This window comes from Choloepus didactylus, chromosome 4 (assembly GCF_015220235.1).
Source record: "Choloepus didactylus isolate mChoDid1 chromosome 4, mChoDid1.pri, whole genome shotgun sequence".
NCBI lineage: Eukaryota > Metazoa > Chordata > Mammalia > Pilosa > Megalonychidae > Choloepus > Choloepus didactylus.
Window position 1 is genome coordinate 43,383,190 of NC_051310.1, and position 23,446 is coordinate 43,406,635.

General features: G+C 41.3%; 1 protein-coding gene across 1 annotated transcript; it reads right to left on the reverse strand.

Moving 5' to 3' along the window:
- Positions 1 to 10,402: 10,402 nt before the first annotated feature.
- On the reverse strand, positions 10,403 to 22,111 carry RDH12 (retinol dehydrogenase 12). Its single transcript, XM_037832473.1, has 7 exons — positions 21,960 to 22,111; positions 19,854 to 19,972; positions 19,220 to 19,375; positions 15,618 to 15,722; positions 14,653 to 14,862; positions 13,904 to 14,093; positions 10,403 to 11,464 (listed from the first exon to the last, which is right to left on the reverse strand). Exons 1-7 carry the CDS (start codon positions 22,025 to 22,027, stop codon positions 11,362 to 11,364), a joined length of 951 nt encoding a protein of 316 aa, XP_037688401.1. The 5' UTR covers positions 22,028 to 22,111; the 3' UTR covers positions 10,403 to 11,361.
- Positions 22,112 to 23,446: the final 1,335 nt, after the last annotated feature.

Sequence of the window (23,446 nt, forward strand, 5' to 3'; positions counted from 1 at the left end):
TAAGCAAAGTGCATCAAATGCTGTTAGACTCTTTTTTTTTTTTCTCTTGTCATTACAATATTTTATTTTTTTAACTTTTTATGTCTAAATATTTTCATTGCAGGACAGTTGCAAAAATAATTCAAATCCCATACAGAGAAAACTCCAACACACCCACAAACATCCCACCAGATACCCAGATCTATGGGTTTTTAACATTTTGCCATCTTTGCTGTATCATTCTATCATCTATCTATCCATCTATTTTCTGAACATTTGAAAACAGGTTGCGTACATCATACTCCTTGAGTACATATGTCCAGGTACATTTCTATTAGACTTTTAATACCCTAAGCAACCAAATGTCAAGTACCTACCAGGCGTCAAGCATATATCCCATGGAAAGCCAGTCCTATTGTCCTATCTTCCCAGTCTCTCACCTCCACTCTTGCTACATTGCCTTAGTTCAGGCCCTTGTCATCTCCTCCTGCAACTGTTGGAAAATCCTCTTCTCTACCTCAACACCTATCCCAGAGTTTCACCTCATGCCAACTCCACATTAATTAGTTACAATAATAATCATCATTATTCTAGAAGAATAAATGGACTTCTCTACATCTTGAGGTACAGAGGAAAGTCTTTCTAAGCAGATACAAACCCCAGAATCCTTGAAAGAATTAATTTTTATGTAGTCAAATCATCACTTATGATTTTTTTAAAAAACCACTTTAAACACAATGAAAACACCATAAAAACCTAGAAAAATATGTTTGCAACATAAATGACAAAGACCTAATTTCCATAATTTACAAAGAATTCCTACAAATCAATAAAAATAAACTCAATTGAAAAACATGGGTCTAGAAAAAGAAATGCTTGTCCAATAAACATATGAAAAGATGTTCAACTCATAATAAGAGAAATGCAAATTAAAACCACAATGAAATGCAATTTTTCAGTCATCAAATTAGAAAAGATCAAATCGTTTAACAAATTGTCTTGGGAAGGATATTGGAAATGGCCACTCAAGGGCAGTAGGTGGGAATGTGTATTAGTGCACTTTCTGGGGGGCATGTTGGCAATATCTATTAAAATTAAATTTACAATTCCTTTGACCCGGCCATCCTACCATTAGGAATACAATACACAAATACAATCCTAAACTTCATAGCAGTACGGTTTGTAATACAGAAAAATTTCATCAGCAGGGGCCAGGTGAGTGTAGATTAGGGTACATACATACAGTAGAATATTCTGCAACCATTAAAAAGAATAAAAATATCTGTTGTAGCGATATTAAAAGATCACCAAGGATATTATGCAGAAAAAAGACAAATGCTTAAAAGTCTACATTATTTTTTTATCCCTTTTGTGTAAACTAAAATGCAATTATAGTTTTAGATTTTCTGGAAAGAATCACAAGAAACTGTTCACTGTGATTGCCTTTTGGGAGAAAGACCAGGGAAGTATGGGGAGGGAAACATTGCTTTGCATTTTGTACATGATTTACTTTGAATTTCTGTACTATTTGCATTTCCTGACCTTGCTTGTGTACATATTGAAATAAATACACTAACAAAGACTATCTAGACTGTAAAGTTACATGCTGTTTTTGTTTCATGCTTTAATATTCTGAAAAAGAAATAGATGGAAGAGGCGGGGCAAGATGGCAGACTGGTGAGCTGTAAGTTTTAGTTACTCCTCCAGGAAAGTAGGTAAAAAGCCAGGAACTGCATGGACTGGACACCACAGAACAATCTGTCTTTGGGCACACTTCATACAACACTCATGAAAACGTGGAACTGCTGAGATCAGCGAAATCTGTAAGTTTTTGCGGCCAGGGGACCCGCGCCCCTCCCTGCCAGGCTCAGTCCCGGGGGAGGAGGGGCTGTCAGCTCCGGGAAGGAGAAGGGAGAACTGCAGTGGCTGCTCTTATCGGAAACTCATTCTACTGATTCAAACTCCAACCATAGATAGACTGAGACCAGACAACAGAGACTCTGAGAGCAGCCAGCCCAGCAGAGAGGAGACAGGCATAGAAAAGAAACAACACGAAAAACTCCAAAATAAAAGCAGAGGATTTTGGGAGTTCTGGTGAACACAGAAAGGGGAAGGGCGGAGCTCAGGCCTTGAGGCGCATATGCAAATCCCGAAGCAAAGCTGATCTCTCTGCCCTGTGGACCTTTCCTTAATGGCCCTGGTTGCTTTGTCTATTAGCATTTCAATAACCCATTAGATCTCTGAGGAGGGCCGTTTTTTTTTTTTTTGTTTTTTTTTTTAAATCCTTTTTTCTTTTTCTAAAACAATTACTCTAAGAAGCCCAATACAGAAAGCTTCAAAGAATTGCAATTTGGGCACGTCAAGTCAAGAGCAGAACTAAGAGAGCTCTGAGACAAAAGGCAATAATCCAGTGGCTGAGAAAATTCACTAAACAACACAACTTCCCAAGAAAAGGGGGGTGTCCGCTCACAGCCATCATCATGGTGGACAGGAAACACTCCTGCCCATCGCCAGCCCCATAGCTCAGAGCTGCCCCAGACAACCCAGTGTGACGGAAGTGCTTCAAATAACAGGCACACACCACAAAACTGGGCGTGGACATTAGCCTTCCCTGCAACCTCAGCTGAATGTCCCAGAACTGGGAAGGTGGAGCAGTGTGAATTAACAAAGCCCCATTCAGCCATCATTTGAGCAGACTGGGAGCCTCCCTACACAGCCCAGAAGCCCAGAACTGCCCTGGGGGGACGGCACTCACTTGTGACATAGCACAGTCATCCCTCAACAGAGGACCCGGGGTGCACAGCCTGGAAGAGGGGCCCACTTGCAAGTCTCAGGAGCCATACGCCAATACCAAAGACTTGTGGGTCAGTGGCAGAGACAAACTGTGGCAGGACTGAACTGAAGGATTAGACTATTGAAGCAGCTTTAAAACTCTAGGATCATCAGGGAGATTTGATTGTTAGGGCCACCCCCCCTCCCCGACTGCCCAGAAACACGCCCCACATACAGGGCAGGCAACACCAACTACACACGCAAGCTTGGTACACCAATTGGGCCCCACAAGACTCACTCCCCCACTCACCAAAAAGGCTAAGCAGGGGAGAACTGGCTTGTGGAGAACAGGTGGCTCGTGGACGCCACCTGCTGGTTAGTTAGAGAAAGTGTACTCCACGAAGCTGTAGATCTGATAAATTAGAGATAAGGACTTCAATAGGTCTACAAACCCTAAAAGAACCCTATCAAGTTCAGCAAATGCCACGAGGCCAAAAACAACAGAAAATTATAAAGCATATGAAAAAACCAGACGATATGGATAACCCAAGCCCAAGCACCCAAATCAAAAGACCAGAAGAGACACACCACCTAGAGCAGCTACTCAAAGAACTAAAGATGAACAATGAGACCATAGTACGGGATATGAAGGAAATCAAGAAGACCCTAGAAGAGCATAAAGAAGACATTGCAAGACTAAACAAAAAAATGGATGATCTTATGGAAATTAAAGAAACTGTTGACCAAATTAAAAAGATTCTGGACACTCATAGTACAAGACTAGAGGAAGTTGAACAACGAATCAGTGACCTGGAAGATGACAGAATGGAAAATGAAAGCATAAAAGAAAGAATGGGGAAAAAAATTGAAAAACTCGAAATGGACCTCAGGGATATGATGGATAATATGAAACGTCCGAATATAAGACTCATTGGTGTCCCAGAAGGGGAAGAAAAGGGTAAAGGTCTAGGAAGAGTATTCAAAGAAATTGTTGGGGAAAACTTCCCAAATCTTCTAAACAACATAAATACACAAATCATAAATGCTCAGCGAACTCCAAATAGAATAAATCCAAAAAAACCCACTCCGAGACATATACTGATCACACTGTCAAACATAGAAGAGAAGGAGCAAGTTCTGAAAGCAGCAAGAGAAAAGCAATTCACCACATACAAAGGAAACAGCATAAGACTAAGTAGTGACTACTCAGCAGCCACCATGGAGGCGAGAAGGCAGTGGCACGATATATTTAAAATTCTGAGTGAGAGGAATTTCCAGCCAAGAATACTTTATCCAGCAAAGCTCTCCTTCAAATTTGAGGGAGAGCTTAAATTTTTCACAGACAAAGAAATGCTGAGAGAATTTGCTAACAAGAGACCTGCCCTACTGGAGATACTCAAGGGAGCCCTACAGACAGAGAAACAAAGACAGGACAGAGAGACTTGGAGAAAGGTTCAGTACTAAAGAGATTCGGTATGGGTACAATAAAGGATATTAATAGAGAGAGGGAAAAATATGGCAAACATAAACCAAAGGATAAGATGGCCGATTCAAGAAATGCCTTCACGGTTTTAACGTTGAATGTAAATGGATTAAACTCCCCAATTAAAAGATATAGATTCGCAGAATGGATCAAAAAAAATGAACCATCAATATGTTGCATACAAGAGACTCATCTTAGACGCAGGGACACAAAGAAACTGAAAGTGAAAGGATGGAAAAAAATATTTCATGCAAGCTACAGCCAAAAGAAAGCAGGTGTAGCAATATTAATCTCAGATAAAATAGACTTCAAATGCAGGGATGTTTTGAGAGACAAAGAAGGCCACTACATACTAATAAAAGGGGCAATTCAGCAAGAAGAAATAACAATCGTAAATGTCTATGCACCCAATCAAGGTGCCACAAAATACATGAGAGAAACACTGGCAAAACTAAAGGAAGCAATTGATGTTTCCACAATAATTATGGGAGACTTCAACACATCACTCTCTCCTATAGATAGATCAACCAGACAGAAGACCAATAAGGAAATTGAAAACCTAAACAATCTGATAAATGAATTAGATTTAACAGACATCTACAGGACATTACATCCTAAATCACCAGGATACACACACTTTTCTAGTGCTCACGGAACTTTCTCCAGAATAGATCATATGCTGGGACATAAAACAAGCCTCAATAAATTTAAAAAGATTGAAATTATTCAAAGCACATTCTCTGACCACAATGGAATACAATTAGAAGTCAATAACCATCAGAGACTTAGAAAATTCACAAATACCTGGAGGTTAAACAACACACTCCTAAACAATCAGTGGGTTAAAGAAGAAATAGCAAGAGAAATTGCTAAATATATAGAGACGAATGAAAATGAGAACACAACATACCAAAACCTATGGGATGCAGCAAAAGCAGTGCTAAGGGGGAAATTTATAGCACTAAACGCATATATTAAAAAGGAAGAAAGAGCCAAAATCAAAGAACTAATGGATCAACTGAAGAAGCTAGAAAATGAACAGCAAACCAATCCTAAACCAAGTACAAGAAAAGAAATAACAAGGATTAAAGCAGAAATAAATGACATAGAGAACAAAAAAACAATAGAGAGGATAAATATCACCAAAAGTTGGTTCTTTGAGAAGATCAACAAGATTGACAAGCCCCTAGCTAGACTGACAAAATCAAAAAGAGAGAAGACCCATATAACAAAATAATGAATGAAAAAGGTGACATAACTGCAGATCCTGAAGAAATTAAAAAAATTATAAGAGGATATTATGAACAACTGTATGGCAACAAACTGGATAATGTAGAAGAAATGGACAATTTCCTGGAAACATATGAACAACCTAGACTGACCAGAGAAGAAATAGAAGACCTCAACCAACCCATCACAAGCAAAGAGATCCAATCAGTCATCAAAAATCTTCCCACAAATAAATGCCCAGGGCCAGATGGCTTCACAGGGGAATTCTACCAAACTTTCCAGAAAGAACTGACACCAATCTTACTCAAACTCTTTCAAAACATTGAAGAAAATGGAACACTACCTAACTCATTTTATGAAGCTAACATCAATCTAATACCAAAACCAGGCAAAGATGCTACAAAAAAAGGAAAACTACCGGCCAATCTCCCTAATGAATATAGATGCAAAAATCCTCAACAAAATACTTGCAAATCGAATCCAAAGACACATTAAAAAAATCATACACCATGACCAAGTGGGGTTCATTCCAGGCATGCAAGGATGGTTCAACATAAGAAAAACAATGTATTACAACACATTAAAAACTCGAAAGGGAAAAATCAATTGATCATCTCAATAGATGCTGAAAAAGCATTTGACAAAATCCAACATCCCTTTTTGATAAAAACACTTCAAAAGGTAGGAGTTGAAGGAAACTTCCTCAACATGATAAAGAGCATATATGAAAAACCCACAGCCAGCATAGTACTCAATGGTGAGAGACTGAAAGCCTTCCCTCTAAGATCAGGAACAAGACAAGGATGCCCGCTGTCACCACTGTTATTCAACATTGTGCTGGAAGTGCTAGCCAGGGCAATCCGGCAAGACAAAGAAATAAAAGGCATCCAAATTGGAAAAGAAGAAGTAAAACTGTCATTGTTTGCAGATGATATGATCTTATATCTAGAAAACCCTGAGAAATCGACGGTACAGCTACTAGAGCTAATAAACAAATTTAGCAAAGTAGCGGGATACAAGATTAATGCACATAAGTCAGTAATGTTTCTATATGCTAGAAATGAACAAACTGAAGAGACACTCAAGAAAAAGATACCATTTTCAATAGCAACTAAAAAAATCAAGTACCTAGGAATCAACTTAACCAAAGATGTAAAAGACCTATACAAAGAAAACTACATAACTCTACTAAAAGAAATAGAAGGGGACCTTAAAAGATGGAAAAATATTCCATGTTCATGGATAGGAAGGCTAAATGTCATTAAGATGTCAATTCTACCCAAACTCATCTACAGATTCAATGCAATCCCAATCAAAATTCCAACAACCTACTTTGCAGACTTGGAAAAGCTAGTTATCAAATTTATTTGGAAAGGGAAGATGCCTCGAATTGCTAAAGACACTCTAAAAAAGAAAAACGAAGTGGGAGGACTTACACTCCCTGACTTTGAAGCTTATTATAAAGCCACAGTTGCCAAAACAGCATGGTACTGGCACAAAGATAGACATATAGATCAATGGAATCGAATTGAGAATTCAGAGATAGACCCTCAGATCTATGGCCGACTGATCTTTGATAAGGCCCCCAAAGTCACCGAACTGAGCCATAACGGTCTTTTCAACAAATGGGGCTGGGAGAGTTGGATATCCATATCCAAAAGAATGAAAGAGGACCCCTACCTCACCCCCTACACAAAAATTAACTCAAAATGGACCAAAGATCTCAATATAAAAGAAAGTACCATAAAACTCCTAGAAGATAATGTAGGAAAACATCTTCAAGACCTTGTATTAGGAGGCCACTTCCTAGACTTTACACCCAAAGCACAAGCAACAAAAGAGAAAATAGATAAATGGGAACTCCTCAAGCTTACAAGTTTCTGCACCTCAAAGGAATTTCTCAAAAAGGTAAAGAGGCAGCCAACTCAATGGGAAAAAATTTTTGGAAACCATGTATCTGACAAAAGACTGATATCTTGCATATACAAAGAAATCCTACAACTCAATGACAATAGTACAGACAGCCCAATTATAAAATGGGCAAAAGATATGAAAAGACAGTTCTCTGAAGAGGAAATACAAATGGCCAAGAAACACATGAAAAAATGTTCAGCTTCACTAGCTATTAGAGAGATGCAAATTAAGAGCACAATGAGATACCATCTAACACCGGTTAGAATGGCTGCCATTAAACAAACAGGAAACTACAAATGCTGGAGGGGATGTGGAGAAATTGGAACTCTTATTCATTGTTGGTGGGACTGTATAATGGTTCAGCCACTCTGGAAGTCAGTCTGGCAGTTCCTTAGAAAACTAGATATAGAGCTACCATTCGATCCAGCAATTGCACTTCTCGGTATATACCCGGAAGATCGGAAAGCAGTGACACGAACAGATATCTGCACGCCAATGTTCATAGCAGCATTATTCACAATTGCCAAGAGATGGAAACAACCCAAATGTCCTTCAACAGATGAGTGGATAAATAAAATGTGGTATATACACACGATGGAATAGTACGCGGCAGTAAGAAGGAACGATCTCGTGAAACATATGACAACATGGATGAACCTTGAAGACATAATGCTGAGCGAAATAAGCCAGGCACAAAAAAGAAATATTATATGCTACCACTAATGTGAACTTTGAAAAATGTAAAACAAATGGTTTATAATGTAGAATGTAGGGGAACTAGCAGTAGAGAGCAATTAAGGAAGGGGGAACAATAATCCAAGAAGAACAGATAAGCTATTTAACGTTCTGGGGATGCCCAGAAATGACTATGGTCTGTTAATTTCTGATGGATGTAGTAGGAACAAGTTCACTGAAATGTTGCTATATTATGTAACTTTCTTGGGGTAAAGTAGGAACATGTTGGAAGTTAAGCAGTTATCTTAGGTTAGTTGTCTTTTTCTTACTCCCTTGTTATGGTCTCTTTGAAATGTTCTTTTATTGTATGTTTGTTTTCTTTTTAACTTTTTTTTTCATACAGTTGATTTAAAAAAGAAGGGAAAGTTAAAAAAAAAAAAAGAAAGAAAAAAGACAAACAAGGAAAAAAAAAAAAAAAAGGTGTGGTGCCCCCTTGAGGAGCCTGTGGAGAATGCAGGGGTATGCGCCTACCCCACCTCCATGGTTGCTAACATGACCACAGACATAGGGGACTGGTGGTTTGATGGGTTGAGCCCTCTACCATAAGTTTTACCCTTGGGAAGACAGTTGCTGCAAAGGAGAGGCTAGGCCTCCCTGTATTTGTGCCTAAGAGTCTCCTCCTGAATGCCTCTTTGTTGCTCAGATGTGGCCCTCTCTCTCTGGCTAAGCCAACTTGAAAGGTGAAATCACTGCCCTCCCCCCTACGTGGGATCAGACACCCAGGGAAGTGAATCTCCCTGGCAACGTGGAATATGACTCCCGGGGAGGAATGTAGACCCGGCATCGTGGGACGGAGAACATCTTCTTGACCAAAAGGGGGATGTGAAAGGAAATGAAATAAGCTTCAGTGGCAGAGAGATTCCAAAACGAGCCGAGAGGTCACTCTGGTGGGCACTCTTACGCACACTTTAGACAACCCTTTTTAGGTTCTAAAGAATTGGGGTAGCTGGTGGTGGATACCTGGAACTATCAAACTACAACCCAGAACCCATGAATCTCGAAGACAGATGTATAAAAATGTAGCTTATGAGGGGTGACAATGGGATTGGGAAAGCCATAAGGACCACACTCCACTTTGTCTAGTTTATGGATGGATGAGTAGAAAAATAGGGGAAGGAAGCAAACAGACAAAGGTACCCAGTGTTCTTTTTTACTTCAATTGCTCTTTTTCACTCTAATTATTATTCTTGTTATTTTTGTGTGTGTGCTAATGAAGGTGTCAGGGATTGATTTAGGTGATGAATGTACAACTATGTAATGGTACTGTAAACAATCGAAAGTACGATTTGTTTTGTATGACTGCGTGGTATGTGAATATATCTCAATAAAATGATTAAAAAAAAAAAAAGGGAAAGTTAAAAAAAAAAAAAAAGATGTAGTGCCCCCTTGAGGAGCCTGTGGAGAATGCAGGGGTATTCGCCTACCCCACCTCCATGGTTGCTAACATGACCACAGACATAGGGGACTGGTGGTTTGATGGGTTGAGCCCTCTACCATAAGTTTTACCCTTGGGAAGACGGTTGCTGCAAAGGAGAGGCTAGGCCTCCCTGTATTTGTGCCTAAGAGTCTCCTCCTGAATGCCTCTTTGTTGCTCAGATGTGGCCCTCTCTCTCTGGCTAAGCCAACTTGAAAGGTGAAATCACTGCCCTCCCCCCTACGTGGGATCAGACACCCAGGGGAGTGAATCTCCCTGGCAACGTGGAATATGACTCCCGGGGAGGAATGTAGACCCGGCATCGTGGGACGGAGAACATCTTCTTGACCAAAAGGGGGATGTGAAAGGAAATGAAATAAGCTTCAGTGGCAGAGAGATTCCAAAACGAGCCGAGAGGTCACTCTGGTGGGCACTCTTACGCACACTTTAGACAACCTTTTTTAGGTTCTAAAGAATTGGGGTAGCTGGTGGTGGATACCTGAAACTATTAAACTACAACCCAGAACCCATGAATCTCAAAGACAGTTGTATAAAAATGTAGCTTATGAGGGGTGACAATGGGATTGGGAATGCCATAAGGACCAAACTCCACTTTGTCTAGTTTATGGATGGATGTGTAGAAAAGTAGGGGAAGGAAACAAACAGACAAAGGTACCCAGTGTTCTTTTTTACTTCAATTGCTCTTTTTCACTCTAATTATTATTCTTGTTATTTTTGTGTGTGTGCTAATGAAGGTGTCAGGGATTGATTTAGGTGATGAATGTACAACTATGTAATGGTACTGTAAACAATCGAAAGTACAATTTGTTTTGTATGACTGCGTGGTATGTGAATATATCTCAATAAAATGATGATTAAAAAAAAAAAAGAAATAGATGAATGTTGAGGAAGGGATTTTATACACAGTATAACAGTGGTTGAGAGTAAAAGCTGGATAGCCTGTCTTTAAATTGTTTGTCCTTAGCTGCGTGACCTTGGGCAAGTTGCTTTATGTGTCTGTGCCTCAGTTTCCTTGTCTGAAAAGGGAGAATAATAATACGTGTTTCATAGGGTTAAGTGAGTTAATACATGAAAAGTTCTTAGAGTAATGTCTGGCGCTTGGTAAAACCCAAAGAAAGAATGTTAGCTATTATCTTCCTCTTTATCACATGTATTCCTAGTGGGAGAGAATGAAGTCTGCATTCAGAGAAATCGAAGTATGAAAGAGAGGATCCTGTTGGTGCTTGAGCTCCCAATTCTAGTTATTGCTGAGCTATTTCCCTGCCTTTTCCTGGATTTGATTTGATTGAAAATGGGAAGGTCCATCTTCACAGTAGTGGCTCCAGGATGCTGAGAGGAAGGAATCAAACTCGGCTAGGGTTCGCCAAGATCTTTCTGAGTTGGTCCAAACTCCAGGGCTGAGACTAGTATTTCAAAGAGGAAAGAGGTCAGTCAAGAACTTGAGCCTATGGTCTCCGGAAACATGTAATGCTGAGGCTCCTGCTCCATCAGCCGAGGGTGCAGGCTGGTGTTTCTGGTGTTGGTGACAGAAGGAACTGACCCAATTTCCCAGGCTCTTCTGCCACCCACATGCCCAGCCGGGATCTGCTGAGTCCCAGAAGACGACCGACCCTCCAAGTCTAGAAGTGTAATGTGTGGGTGTGAACATTTCACACCATGAGTCAGCCTCACAAGAAGTTGGAGTGTGCAGAGGTTTCCTTCCAGTTGAGCTGGAAAGATCAGAGCAGGGCAGTTGGTCAGGGTCAGCCTTCTCCTTGGCCCCTTTTCATTGTGGTGTAGACCGGGATTGAGAAAGCTGTGGCTCTTCCACCAGCTACTCCCACTGGATTCCTAGAAGCTCGCAGCTGACATTCCACAGGCGCTCAGCTGTTTTGTTATTTCGGGCCCTTGGAGACACCCAAGTTCTCTTGCAGTCGCTGGAGGGCAGAGAAAGAGGGTAAACAATCTGGAGTAAAAACTGGGGTAGAGCAACCAGTCCCCCGTCCCAGAGAGCCAGAGACAATGACGGGGAAACCTTACTAAGTCCATCTTCATCCTGTCTGTGTGGGTCACACTCTGATCTCCTTGATGAAAGGAGCAAACCCTGGCCTCCCTTTCTTCTGGGAGCTCTTAGCCTGTTTCGTGGCACGGACCCCCTTGGGAGTATGGAAAAGTTTATGGCCTTTTTCTCATGAGAACAGTTCTAAATGTGTAAGATATAATACATCGGATTAAACAAAAGTAATTGTAATGAAATGCAGTTGAAAAATAGTTTTAAAACAGAGTTGTAATATAGTAATACATGCTTCTTTATTAATGTGTTCGATAACAAGATCTAGCACTAGATCTAATAATTACCAAATTTCAAAGTAGTGGTAAGCAGAAATGACAGCCTGAGATATCTGCAACAACTGCAATGTGATAAGAAAATATTTATCATTTTAGTGGTAACAAACTCACAGGAATCACTACTTACTGGGGTTCACTGCCTACGTTCAAAATTGACGAGAAGGCTAAATTTCAGATGGAGCTTAGTGAAACTAAAGATGAAATTATTTTTCCTTTCAAGTTCACAGACCCCTTGAACTCTATCACTGTCCCCCACGAACCCCAGATTAAGAAGTCCTGCATTCATTTTTGGGGAGTGGAGGGGCACTTACATACTAGAGGGATTGCAGGGCTGGAACAGGGTACAGTTCTCATGGTTTGTTTGTTTATTTGTTTGTTTGTTTAATAGCATGTTTTTTCTAATTATAAAAGTCCTGAAAAACACTTGGTTGGAAACAAGAGTTAAGTACTGACAAAAGAAAAAATGTCTATTTTTTTTTTCCTTACATTCCTCTTTGCTTTGTGTGTAAAGAGACACCTAGTCTTTCTCTTTTATACAAAACTGGAATCATATTGTAACTAGTTTGGGGAAGATTTTCTTTTCTTGTTAAACAATATTTTTAATTACATAAGCAATAAATAAATACATGACCTTTAAAATTTTTTTTAATAATAGATATCTAGAGTAAAAGGTTAAAATCCTCCCTCACAAGCCCCCTGATTCTCTCTCAACCTCCCTGAAGTAACCACAATCACAGGTTGCTGTATATCCTTCCAGATTGTTTTCTATGCATTTACAACATAAGTTTATCATTTAATATTATAGTTTTTTTCTCACAACATTATATCCCCAGCATTTTTCTGTTAATTAAATATTATTTGAAAATATATTTGACTATATAATATTTTATCACATATTTAAGTCAGTGAAGTTAAGCACTCAGATTCTAGGGCAGCAGTGTCCAATAGAATACAGTGCAAGCCACAAATATGAGCCACAAACATAATTTTAAATTTTCTGATAGCCACATTTTTTTAAAGTAAAAAGAAACAGGTGAAATTATTAATGAGATAGTTTACGTTCGTGTTTCACACTAAGTCTTCAAAACCCAGAGTGCATTTTACACTTACAACCCATCTCAACATGGACTAACTACATTTCAAGTGCTCAATAGCCACGCATTGTACAGCACAGCTCTAGAGCCAGTCTACCAGGGTTTAAATTCCAGGTCTACCACTTGGACAGGCTACTTAATTATTATGTGCCCGTTTCCTCTTAGATTTGTGAAGACTATATGACTTAAAACATGTAAAATACTCAGAGTGCCAAACACATTGTAAAACCATCAAGCAATGTGAGCTATTATCATTTATCCATTCCCCTACTGTTGGGCACTTAGGTTATTTTCAATGCTTCACTTAATAAATGGTACATCAATGAACAGCCTTGGACGAAATACGACAGAATAGAGTGAGCTGGATCAGATCATGGAATAGGAAAGAGATATAATCCTGAGCTTCCCCCTTTTCCCAAATTCTGATTGCCCACTGAGTTTGTGATAAGGTTCAACATTGAAATCTCTATTTCTATAGTTCAACAGACAGTGCTAATTTTGTCAACACTTGGAGACAGCTCACCCTGGGAAGAGGAGACCTTTCCCCAGTGCTTTGTGGTATTAAAGAATTCATGAATGAAGTCAGCAAAAAGCTTCAAGGAAGAGAAAAAGGATTCGAGGCCTTGGTAATGTTCTTTCCATGGCATAACCAACAGGGACAGTCTTCTCTAATGACTCTCAGAAAGCCACAAAGTTTACATCAAAACATAGCAAACAGGTATAAAAATAACAAATATAAAAGCCATACTTTCCAAGTTTCTAATATAATTTTCCCTGGAAAAGTGGCAACATTTGGTTTTCAGGCCCAACCCAAACCTGGATTCCAGCATCAGGCACAAACTCAGCCACTGGGGATGCAAAGCTCAGGGAACCCTGAACCTCCCTGCACCCAACACAGATGGTAGAAAGAACCCCAGGCTGCCTCCCACACACCTGAAGTACTTGCCACTCAAGGGCTCCAGGCCCTCAGCCATGGCACAATGCAGGCTGGTCTGTGCCCCCTCCCGCGCCGACTTGACGAAGGGGGAGAAGAGCCGCCAGAGCAGGCACAGCAGGAAAGAGTGTCGGACCAGCTCGGAACGGACGATGCCCGGATGCACCACGTAGGTGGTGACCCCCGAACCTGGGGCAAAGAGGGCACAGTTAGACCAGGGACATGGACACACCCAGGGATCCGAAATCCAGCTCTGGCTCCCTGACTCGGGCAGTGCCAGCTCTGTGGCTCAGCTCACCACGTGAACCTCAGCTAATGGCACGCAGAAGGAAGCACGTGAGTTCCAGTCCCGACTCCCTCACTTGCCATATAACCTTGTGCCAGCCAAGGTTCTGTGGGCCTCTATCTTAACACACCATAAGAATAAATAATACCTGCTCTACTTATTGCAAAAGATTGTTGTGAAAATCAAATGAGATAACGATGGAAGAGAAGAGAAGATATAAATATAAGGTAATTTTATGAGGTTCCTACACCCTATTCAATTTTAAGTTTCCCGAGAGCAAGAGCTCTGTTTTTATTCCATTTATAATCTCATCCTCAGTGCACAGTCCATTATAATCTCATCCTCAGTGCACCACCAGAAACATGCATGTTTGACAGCCTGACTTCAGAAGATGCTATCAATCCAGACCGCGGTTGATAACTGTTTCAGTTATCTTGCCTCTGGCCCTTTCTTTAGACTTACCTTGGAGCCTCTTGGCCAGCTCACGAGTAAAAAGCACATTGGCCAGCTTGCTGTGGCAATAGGCAAAACCCCGGCTGTAGTGCTTCTCACCCTGGAGGTTGTGGAAGCAGATCTTGCCAGCATGGTGGACTACCGATGACAGGTTCACTACCCTTGCAGGAGCAGACTCCTTCAGCCGCTCCAGGAGTAGGTGCGTGAGAAGGAAGTGGCCTGTGAGGAAAGGTGGCAGGGGAGATGGAAGGGGGGAGCAACATCCCAGGCCGTGGCGTGGGAGCTGATGCCTTCAGCATTAACCTACCATCTTCTGGGTGTGAACACATTATGATGCCATAAGCAACTCAGCGCAATGGTCGGTTATTCTGAGTCAGTGGATTCCTAAAGGCAAGGGCCAGAGCTAGACTATAGATAAGGTAAGGAAGACTTAAATCTGCACTTATTTGTATCTCTGCCCTTATCCTAGTCAGTAATACACACCTGCTAACTTCTGATTCCCCCTCTGGCCATGAACTATGGGCTCACTGCAGAAGGAAGAAGGATCAAGGAACACATCCTATCCTCTCCTCCTAGAACTCTGCATCCCAGCCTGTCTCTTCCCTCAAATCCTGTGCAAACCCTTGGCTTGCTTGGTCCATGTCAGGTGTGGACGTGACCTCTCCAGTCAAACGCACTCTCCTGCACCCCCAAGAATGGCCCTGCCTTGCAAGCCCTGCACTGCCACTGTCCCATCCAATTATGACATTCTTCCTCCTGGAATACCCAGAGATTTGGGGTTTCTTAATGATAGGTGTAGGAGGATCTCACTTCTGTGGACTGGTCAGGAAAGGGACAGTGAACAACAAACCAGTCTATCAGAACCCCGGGTGCTATAAAGGCCACTGGGGATTCTCTGCACTGGTATAGGGTCATCTCCATACAGAGAACAAGGTAGGGCATGCCTCATTTGTCAGCTGCTCAAAGAAACTTACCCAGGTGGTTGACTCCTAGGTGTGTCTCAAAGCCATCAGCTGTCTTGGAATATGGACACATCATCACTCCCGCATTGTTGATCAGGATATGGAGCTGCTTTTCCTCTGTAAAGAGCAAGGAGTCTACTAACACCACCCTGAGTATTTGACCCTTGTTTTTTTGTTTGTTAGTTTTGTTTTTTTAACTTCTTATTTTGAAATACTTTCAAACTTACAGGACAGTCACAAAAATAATACAAACGTCATACAGAAACTCCAACACAACCCTACCCCACCAGATACCCAGATCCTCCAATTTTAATTTTTTGTCATATTTGCTGTATCACTCCTTCTATCCATTCATCTATCAATCTATTTATCAGTCAATTTTTGAAACACTTAAGTGTAGGTTGTATACATCATGCTCCTTGAAAACTTAATACTGCCATGTATATTTCCTAAGAACAAGGGATATTCAGTTCTGTCCACACCTTAAGTACAGTTATCAAGTTCAAACAACTTAACATTGATACAAAGCTTACAGTCTATATTCCAGTTTTTTTCCTATGTCCAAGTAATGTCCCTTTGAGCCTTTTCTCTTCCCTTGCTGGAAGCCATCCAGGATCATGTATTGCATGTAATTGTGATTTTCTCTTTAGTTGCTCTTTCTTTTTTAATTGTGGGAACATATATACAATATAGACTTTCCCATCTCAACCACTCCCAAGCGTAACATTCAATGGGATTAATCACATTCACAATATTGCATTACTCCAACCACTGCCCATTACTAAAACTTTCCCATCTCCCCAAACAGAAACCTGACAGCCATTATGCATTAACTCCTCATTCCCCTGTCCCCCACCCCTGGCAGCCTGCACTCTAATTTCTGGCTCTATGAACTTGCATTCTCTGATATTTTCTTTGTAATTACTATGGGGCTTAAAGTTGACATTCTAAATCTATAACTTTCTTGTTTGCTTTGATACCACTTAACTTCAATGGTAGCAACAAACTATTTTCCTATACCCCTCCGTCCTCCCACCTTTGTATAGTTCTGGTCACAAATTACACATTTATACATTATGAGTCCAAAACCACTGATTTATCATTATATTTTACGCATTTTCCATTTAGATAGTGTGGGAAGTAAAAAATCAAAAATACAATAGTACTAGCATTTATATTTACCCATTTATTGCCTGCATTGGAGATTTTTATTTCTTCATATGGCTTTGATCTATTGTCTACTGTCCTCTCCTTTCAACCTGCAGAACTCCCTTTAGCATCTCTTGTTGGGCTGGTCTGGTGGTGACAAAGTCCTTCAGCTTTTCTTTATCTAGGAATGTCTTAATTTCTCCCTCAATTCTGGAAGATAGGTTTGCCAGATGTAGAATTCTTGGGTGCCAATTTTTGCTTTCAGCCCTTTAAATATACCATCCCACTGCTTTCTTGACTCCATGGTTTCTGATAAAAAAATCAGCACTTAGTCTTATCGAGACTTCCTTGTATGTGACACGTTGCTTCTCTCTTGTGACTTTCAGAATTCTCTTTATCATTAGCATTCGACAGCCTAAGTATAATATGCCATGGAGTGGATCTATTTGGTTATATCCTGTTTGGAGTTTGTTGAGCATCTTGGATGTGCATATTCATGTCTTTCATTAAATTGGGGAAGTTTTCAGCCATTATTTCTTTTAACATTCTCTCTGGTCCTTTCTTTCTCTCTTCTCCTTCTGGGATTCCTACAATGTGAATATTGGTATGCTTGATGGTGTCCCATGGGTTCCTGCTCTGTTCACTTGTCTTCATTCTTTTTTCCTTCTGCTCCTCAGACTGGATGACTTCAACGGTCTTATCAAGTTCACTGATTCTTTCTTCTGCCACCTCCAAACTGCTTTTGAACTCTTCTAGGGAATATTTAATTTCTGTTACTGTGGCCTTCATCTCTGTTTGGTTCCTTTTCATAATTTCTATCTCTATATTGATATTCTCTTTGTGTTCATCTGTCGTTTCCCTGATTTCATTTAGTTCTTTGTCCATGTTTTTCTTTAGCTTTCGACCATATTTAGGACCATTTTTTAAAACTCTTTATTTGGAGCATCCCAAGTCTGGTCCTTCTTGTTGATGGTTTCTTGTTGATAGCCTGGGCTATCACTTCCAGTTTCTTTGTATGTTTTGTAACTTTTTGTTGAAATCTGGATGTTTCGCTATTTTGATTTGTTGTTGCTGAAATTTAGACTCTATGGCACCTGTTACTTAAAGAATTATCCAGCTAGTGTTATGACTGAGTTTACTTTGAATTCCAGGAGCTAACAAAAAAGTAGGAGGCTCCCTGATCCTTTCTGAGCATGAGTTTTGATTTGGGAATACACATGTGGCCCTAGGAATTCCCCCATTTACATGGACACAATGTCCTCTCCACCCTAGGAAACAGTTTCCTCATGGTCCTGGGCATCATACTGTATACCCTATACCCAGCATCCCTTGCCCCAGATAGCATGACTTGACTGCTCTCCCATAGCATTCGGTAGGAGAGTTCCATGGGCTCCCTTCTACATGCAGGGCAAGTTCTGGGATGGCAAGTCCTTCAGGGCACCACCAAACAGATTGGACAAGACATATGTGCTCCCAATATGTGCACAAGGGTTACTCTGCTCCCTCTGAGTCAGTAAGGGGGTGGAGAAGGTGCCAGCCAGGGCACCACAAGCTCCTACTATTTTTAAGTAGCCTTTTTCTTGACTCAGTGCTTACCGTGTTACTGCAGTCCTTTAACTGGTTTCTGGAGCTTTGGGAAAGATGTTTCTGCCAGTCCTTGCTGGTTGTTCAAAGCTTCTGTGGGGAGATGGAGCCCTGATGCATCTCACTCTGCCATCTTGATCCTTGCCCCTTACTTTTGTTCATGATTTGTTCTTGCTGGGGCAAGGTTGCTTTTGATAGGAGACACTCGCTCTTCCCTTTTCTTGTAAGACAAAGTGTTGCCTCAGCAGTCAATAACTATCCCCATTTAGAACTATCTTAGTGATACTCAAAACTATTGTCCCCACAAAAAAATATGTGCCAAGTTTCTCATTTTAGTTACTCATACCTTCTTGGACACCATTCACACATTAATTTATTCATTCAGCAAATGTGTACTGAATACCAACTCTAGGCCAGGCCCACTCTGCTGTGCACTGAGAAGAAAGACATGGTCCTTATCTGTTTTGTGGGCAGAAGCTGGTCATTTTCCAAGACCCAGATGAACTATGGCAGCAATAACACCTCATCTAGTGCCTGTGGCCACAGAAGGTTGATTCCCAGGATGAAAGAAGAGAGTGGCATCAGGGCCACAACTTGATGCCCAGGTGCAAGCCCGGACAGGGAGCTTATAACTCCAACACTCCAGTGCTGAGTCAAAAGAACATAAAGATCCTGCCCAGCTTATCCACTCCTATCCCCCTGCCAACTACCTGTCCTGCTGGTTCATGTGCCAGAACCTGTAGAGTGGGGTCGATGATGATTCTTATGTAAAAGCCATAGATGGTCCAGGGTGGAGCAACCACTCCCACACCTAGTTTCTTGCTTTTCCAGCTATTCCACACCCAATTTCTTGCTTTTCCAGCTATCTACCAGGCCCTTACCTGCCAGAAAGCCCTCAGCAAAGCCTCGGATGGATTTGGTGTCTGACAGGTCCAGTTTCCGTACCAGCACCTGGGAGTTCTTTGTATCTGCTCGGATTTCACTAGCAGCAGACTCCCCCTTTAGTACATCTCGGCAGGCAATGTATACTCGAGCTCCTAGAGCAAAAACAAAGAGAGCAATGTGATCAGATCCTAGGCTGAAAAAGAGGGATATTAAGTGAGCTTGGGACTGGAGGCCAGAGTATTCTCTTAGCCATCTGTAAAGCACTGAATGGCCATAAGTCTTGTCGCTGTTAGCTTAACCCCAGGCTGAGAACACTCATTTTTAGGCTCTGCCAGAAGTCATTGATATTTATTGTTGCTTAGTATCTCCTTTTAGAAGAACCTGACTTGACAAATATTGTTTATGGACATCAGTGTTTTCCTGACTTTATGTAATAGGGAAGGAACAAGAAGGAAGAAAGATTTAAGGCCACAAAGTAAATTGGTTTACAGCTAGACTTGAATCCCAGGTTCCTTAAATTCCTGGTCAGACCCTCACAGCCTGGAGGAAAGACAAGGAAATGTGGGGTGAAGCCACCAGTGAGAAGGGCAGGAGGCACTGCCCTGTGAAGGCCAAGGTAGAAGGACTCACCCCTGCGAGCGAGCTCTCTGGCTGTCTCTTTGCCGATGCCCGTGTTGGCACCAGTAATCACCACGACCTTCCCAGGAAGCTGCACATTTGTTTTACAAACCCCACCAGCGAAAAACTTCCTATGGACAAGGGTATAAAGAACAGTCATGCACCATCCTCCCCAACCCCAGATACATAAAATCCAGTCACTCTCCAAGAGAATTTCTTTAATTTGTAATCAGGAAACCCAAAGAAGCCAGGCTTCAGGGGACAATATTTTCCCACTGGGCAAGGTAGTGAGCAACAGTGCAGGCTGAAGGTCATGTGCCCAGAAGCTACAAATGAGGGGCAAAGTGATAAGTGATCCTGAATAAGTGGTCCTGAGCCAAGGGATCCTGAGCCAAGACCAGCGGAGACCTTCCTTGTTAGATAACAAAGATATCTAGCTCTTATCTCTAGAGGTTCCTGGAGGTCCTCTCCCCCTCTAACCTGCATGCAAAACGTATGTCAGTGAGCATCTGTGGAATTATTGGTCTTGAGACCTAGGTCTTCAATAAGCATCATCAGTGAGTAACTGATGAACAGCACTCTCAAATGGCCCCACACAGAAATATGGCTCCAATTTTAGAGAGCCAGCATCTTCAGAGGCTTTTGCCATTATATTAGGGATTCCATTCTGGCCATGGAAGCACAGAGAGAAAATCTCCCTCGTTCAGACATCTGTGCAGAGAGCACCCTTTTTACATAGAGTTGACCTGGAAAGTTCCAAAATAGAGGACTGGAAGGGGACAAACTAGCATGTCCAAGCATCATCCACCTGCCAGGCCCTAGAATAGGCACTATACACAGGTAACTTTAAAAAAATTATTTATTTTACTACAATTTATTTTTAATTGTAGTAAAATGTACACAACAAAAATCATTTTAACTGTTTTAAGTGGACAATTCTTTGATATTAAGTACATTGACAATACTGTGTAACTTTCACTACTACCTATTTCCAGACTATTTTCATTCATCCCAAACCAAAACTCATACTCATTTACTAATAACTTCCCACTCCTCCATCCCCAGCCCTGGTAACCACTATTCTGCTTTCTGTGTCTATGAATTTGCTTACTGTAAATATTTAATATAAGAGAAATCACACAGTATTTGTCCTTTTGTGTCTGGCTTATTTCATTCAATGTGATGTCTTCAGGGTTTATCCATGTTATCACACATACTAGCACATCACTTCTTTTTTACAGCTGAATAATATTCCATTGTATGGCTATGCCACATTTTGTTTATCCACTCATCTGTCAATGGGCACTTGGGTGGCTTCCACCTTTTGGCTATTGTGAATAATGCTGTAATGAACATTGGTATAGAAATATCTGTCTGAGTCTCTGCTCTCAATTTTTGTAAGTATATACCTAGGAGTGGAATTACTCTCAACCACTCTATTTTTATCCCCACATTATTCAGAAAACTGGGGCTCAAAGAAGTCCAAGTCACTTGCTAAAGGTGCAGAACTGAAATTTGAACCCAAGTCTCTATGCCAGAACCTTGAGTCACTCTCTGTCTCCGATATGTCCTTTAACCTCCTTTATTTTCAGCAATTTAAAAATTCACTCAGAACACATCTTTGACCCCTCCAGAAATCCTGAGGCAAAAGAGCCATCTCAAACCCTAGCAGAAGGTGCTTTCAAGGGGAGAAGAGTTTGTTTCCTTTCCAAAGTGCCTTAAACTTAACAATGAGTCCCTTGGCCTTAGCTATCCATGATAATCTGGCAGGGCCACCCCGATTAGTGACAAAGGTAAAAGGAAGATCTTCAGACAAGCCCATGGAAATAGAGCGAAAGGGCGAGGACTCTCACATAATTTGTCTGACAAGCTACTTAATAAAGTCATCCGACTCAGCTTTCCACTAGCACCAGAATTCAAACCAGCCCCTCCTCCTCCAGCCCCGGGGGCATCCTTCTCCTTTTCCACCATGGTGGCCATAACCACAGCCTTCCTTCCTGCTTTCTCTGCCCTTTCTCTCCTTCAGCTTCTATCCCTTTCTCTTCTTTCAGAAGGCAAGAACTGGCTCCCAATTCAAGGTTATGTAAATGTTTCATGAGTTTCTGAATGAAGACAAACCTGACAGATGAAGATGTCATCAACAGGAAAGAAAGGAAGGAGGTGAGCAATACCAAGATAACCAGCATTTTTCCAACTTCTTTAGTTGCTGCTGCTCCAGCTCCAACCCCAACTCTAGCTCAGGCTCCAGCTCCTGGTCTGGCTGCAACTCTTGTCTGCTTCTTACGCCTCTGCTCTGGGTGTTCAGAAACAGTCTGACTCTAAGTACAACCCAGAATCCTCTTTAAATCTGAGAGCTGTCAGAGCACAGCCTGCTGGGAGATGTAGTCTACAGCTAACCCCATCCAGAAGGGAAAGGAGGAAAGGTTAGAACCTCACACATCCTGGCAAAGAGAATGTGGGGAAATTGGAGCACCTGCCCCCTAACTCCCACCTTCAATTATTTCTCTTATCTAGGGAACTAAGGTGTTCTCCAATGACTCACACCTCTACTCCTACAAGGTAGAATATTTTAAGCTTTAGCAACAGACTCCATGATATCTGAAATGCAAGTGTAATTAAAATAGAAGGCTAATTAAGAACCCCCCAGAATAATGACTAGAGAAGTCAGGAGAGTGGTTACCCTTGGTGGGGAAGGAGTACTGAGTGGGAAGGTGGCATGATGTGAGCTCCCGGGGGGCTGGTAGTGTTCTGTGCTTTGAAAATTCATTGAATGTATACTTATGATCTGTGCATTCTTTTTTTGTGTTTTATGTCATACTTCAATGAAGATAACGCACACATGTACATGGCAAGGAAGTGGTATAGTGGTTAAGAGCATGGGCTCTAGAGCTGTACTCCTGGTTCAAATCCTAACTCATCCACCAATGAGCTCCATGGCCATGGGCAACTTACTAAACCACTCTAACTCAGTCTTCAGACTTGCAAAATGGGATGATAAAAACATACCCATCCCAGAATGTTTTAATTATGAAATTATTAAATAGGTTGAATACTTGAAAGAGAAACTAGCACATAGGAAATATTTTATAAGTGTTGGATATTATGATTGGCTATAGAGAGTCCTATCTCTCTTGCTATCCCACCTGCTTTACTCAAGATTTGGTCTCTTCCCGCCTCTTCTGCTCTGGCTCCACTTCCCTGCAGTAATGCTGGCAGCAGAGGCCTCAAAGTCCCAGAAGCCCCCAAGGAGAGCTTGTTGCTGCCACTCCCTTTGTGCTGGCCTCTGAGAAGTTGGTATCCACTGAGTTAATGTGGCCACTATGATTGGACAAATTCCTTTTCCCCCACATTTGGTGACATTGGATCTGAAATGTCCCACAGGTTATATGTGAAAACAAGATCTTTTGTTGTTTATCTCAGAGTTCTCCCTACTCCATGTAATCAGGGTTGGGTTTAATCAGAGGGATAGATACAATGTCATACCAGGCAAAGGACAATATATCTAATACCTGCAAATCTGAGTACCTTTGTATGAATGTCTTCTGGGCTCCCCATTGCTACTGATTCAAATCCAAGATCCCCCTTATTTGTGGAGATGATACTCT

What these genes read in the sequence shown, in the direction of transcription:
- RDH12 (XM_037832473.1), bottom strand. Translation starts at nt 22,027, where the DNA reads ATGCTGGTTATCTTGGTATTGCTCACCTCCTTCCTTTCTTTCCTGTTG. An exon ending in TGCTGAGGGCTTTCTGGCAG is followed by an intron (nt 15,723 to 19,219) that starts GTAAGGGCCTGG and finishes TGCTCTTTACAG; the next exon opens with AGGAAAAGCAGCTCCATATC. An exon ending in CCTAGGAGTCAACCACCTGG is followed by an intron (nt 14,863 to 15,617) that starts GTAAGTTTCTTT and finishes CTTTCCTCACAG; the next exon opens with GCCACTTCCTTCTCACGCAC.